This window comes from Quercus suber, unplaced genomic scaffold (genome assembly GCF_002906115.3).
Source record: "Quercus suber isolate HL8 unplaced genomic scaffold, Cork oak 2.0 scaffold_848, whole genome shotgun sequence".
Lineage (NCBI taxonomy): Eukaryota > Viridiplantae > Streptophyta > Magnoliopsida > Fagales > Fagaceae > Quercus > Quercus suber.
Window position 1 is genome coordinate 254,567 of NW_027070278.1, and position 2,532 is coordinate 257,098.

At 34.7% G+C, this 2,532-nt stretch overlaps 1 protein-coding gene across 1 annotated transcript; it reads right to left on the minus strand.

Annotated features, from left to right (window-relative positions):
- Positions 1 to 913: 913 nt before the first annotated feature.
- LOC136065103 (metalloendoproteinase 5-MMP-like) lies at positions 914 to 1,648 on the minus strand. The gene has a single exon (XM_065767793.1). It carries the CDS (start codon positions 1,646 to 1,648, stop codon positions 914 to 916), a length of 735 nt encoding a protein of 244 aa, XP_065623865.1.
- Positions 1,649 to 2,532: the final 884 nt, after the last annotated feature.

Sequence of the window (2,532 nt, forward strand, 5' to 3'; positions counted from 1 at the left end):
ATAGAAATTCCTATAAGGAAAAGACTTCTAAACCAAGGAGGAGATGTCAACCTTCTACTATAAAAATCCCAATACCCTAACAAATCGAGGTACGCATAATTAACCCCTCTTTATCACTCTAGAGTTGTAAGAAGTTCTAACTTGATCTTCGAAGGGTTTTTGGCCGGCACCACACCGGTGCTCTCTGTTAGGTCTTCTCTTTTTTATTGTGCAGGTGCTGTTTAGAGTGCACAAGTATCGTGTGGCTCACTGGTGGTTTTTTGGCTTCATCATAAATAATCCACACAATTACTACCGTGCACCCATAGTGCGATGCTCACTCTACACGTATAAATGTTTGTGGGATGTGAAGGGGAAAAGGTCGGAATTCAAGTCTCTAAAAGGAAGTTTCACATACATATACACTTAGATTAGGCTAGAGTAGAATCTATCTTATATAAATAAATAAAAAAACAAAAACAAAAAATAATCCACACAATTTTCTTGAATTTGGCATTTTCCTTTTTTAGAATCAAATCCTTACGTCTTCTCAAAAAAAAAAAAAAAAAAAAAAAAGAAAAAAAAGAAAAAAAAAAGAATCAACACCTTACATTATTCAATTATAGGATAACATTTAATTTTCAACTTATATGTCTTAGCTTATTTGAAGGGTCTGATAATAGAAATCCTTAAGGCATTTGTTAATAGCCTACTTTAGGAAAACTTTATTACCATTTTTATGATCTACCCTCCGAACCGGATGATATTGTTATTAGCTAGGATCTAGAGTATAAAGTAAGTAAACCGTCCATATCATCTGAGCTCAAACCCCTCTTGGTTTTTCCTACTCTAAGTGCAGGATACATAATGGATAGTTCAAACGTACTATGACCAAGTCCAAGAAGGTGCCCTATCTCATGAAGTGAAACGGCCTTCAGGTCCGTCTGATATGGAAGTAGGTCAAGACTGTTATTCCAAATCTCATCTGCATCATAATGCAACCTACCATTTGTTGGAGGAAACGCATGAGCAAAAACGCCACCAAGCCCATCTCCCCGTGAACAACGCGGTGGAATCCTAAAACAATGTCGGCATCTTCAACTTGATCTGTGAATTCAAATCTGAAATGAGAGAATCTCGCCCACTCTCCCAAAGCATATGTGCAGGCTTCTTTTATGTCCACCAACTCTACATTAGGTGAAGCACTGGATTGAAACGCGTATTTGAGGTTACGCTTATAAACTGGCCATCTTGGAATACCAGGAAAAAATTGAAACTGTGGTTGTGTTAGACTACTATTGATAATGTCAGGTACTCCACAACGCGGAATTGACATCAGTTGGATGGTGTTGGTGTCAAGCTTTCCAGTAACCTTCAAATGAAAATATGTCTGGTATGTTTTGATGGCGACCTCCAAGGCCTCATCAAACTCATCATCTTCAAAGTTGTTTGAATCTTTGTAGTTTAAGTATCCAAACTTGTTGAGATAGTGCTTGACTTCACGTAAGCCTTGCACCCTCTGGCCCTTTTGGGATTCCTCTAGATCTTTCAAGGAATTGGAAAATTTTGGGATCCGACTGGCATTTGTAAGACTACCAGATTGAATTACAAGAAGTTGAATTGAGAAAAGAAGGAAAGATTTTGAAAGATAAAGTAGATTCTTAGCCATTTTAAGTTGTGTAGGTCTTTATTTGTGATGGGGGAAGTATAATGTAGTTGGTATTTATAAACTCTCTCTTTCCCACGATGACTACAGATAGTGGATAGAGCATTCAAGGGGTTGATGCTTTTTACATTTATAGTAGCATGCAAGGGGTTAATGCGTTTTACATTTATACTAAACTAAGGAAAGGGATTGATTTTCAATATTGCGTAAACCTTATTAGAGGGACTATCTTTGGCCCAAAAAGAAAGAAAGAAACATCGGACGAAAAGATATACTTTATCATATGTAATCATATATTTACAATGTATAAATAATCCACACAATTACAACAGTGCACTCTTAGTGCAGTGGTCACTCCACACGTATAAATACTTGTGTGGTGTAAAGGGATAAGTGCCGAGGTTCAAGTCTCTAAAAGGAAGTTTCACACATACATATATACTTAGATTAGGCTAGAGTAGAAATTCTATCTTATATAAATAAATAAAATAAGAAAATAATCCACACAATTTTCTTGAATTTGGCATTTTCCTTTTTTAGAATCAAATCCTTACGTCTTCTAAAAATATTTAATAAATCAATGTCCTTAGAGTCTCTAAAAGGAAGTTTCACACATACATATACACTTAGATTAGGCTAGAGTAGAAATTCTATCTTATATAAATAAATAAAATAAGAAAATAATCCACACAATTTTCTTGAATTTGGCATTTTCCTTTTTTAGAATCAAATCCTTACGTCTTCTAAAAATATTTAATAAATCAATGTCCTTAGAGTCTCTAAAAGGAAGTTTCACACATACATATACACTTAGATTAGGCTAGAGTAGAAATTCTATCTTATATAAATAAATAAAATAAGAAAATAATCCACACAATTTTCTTGAA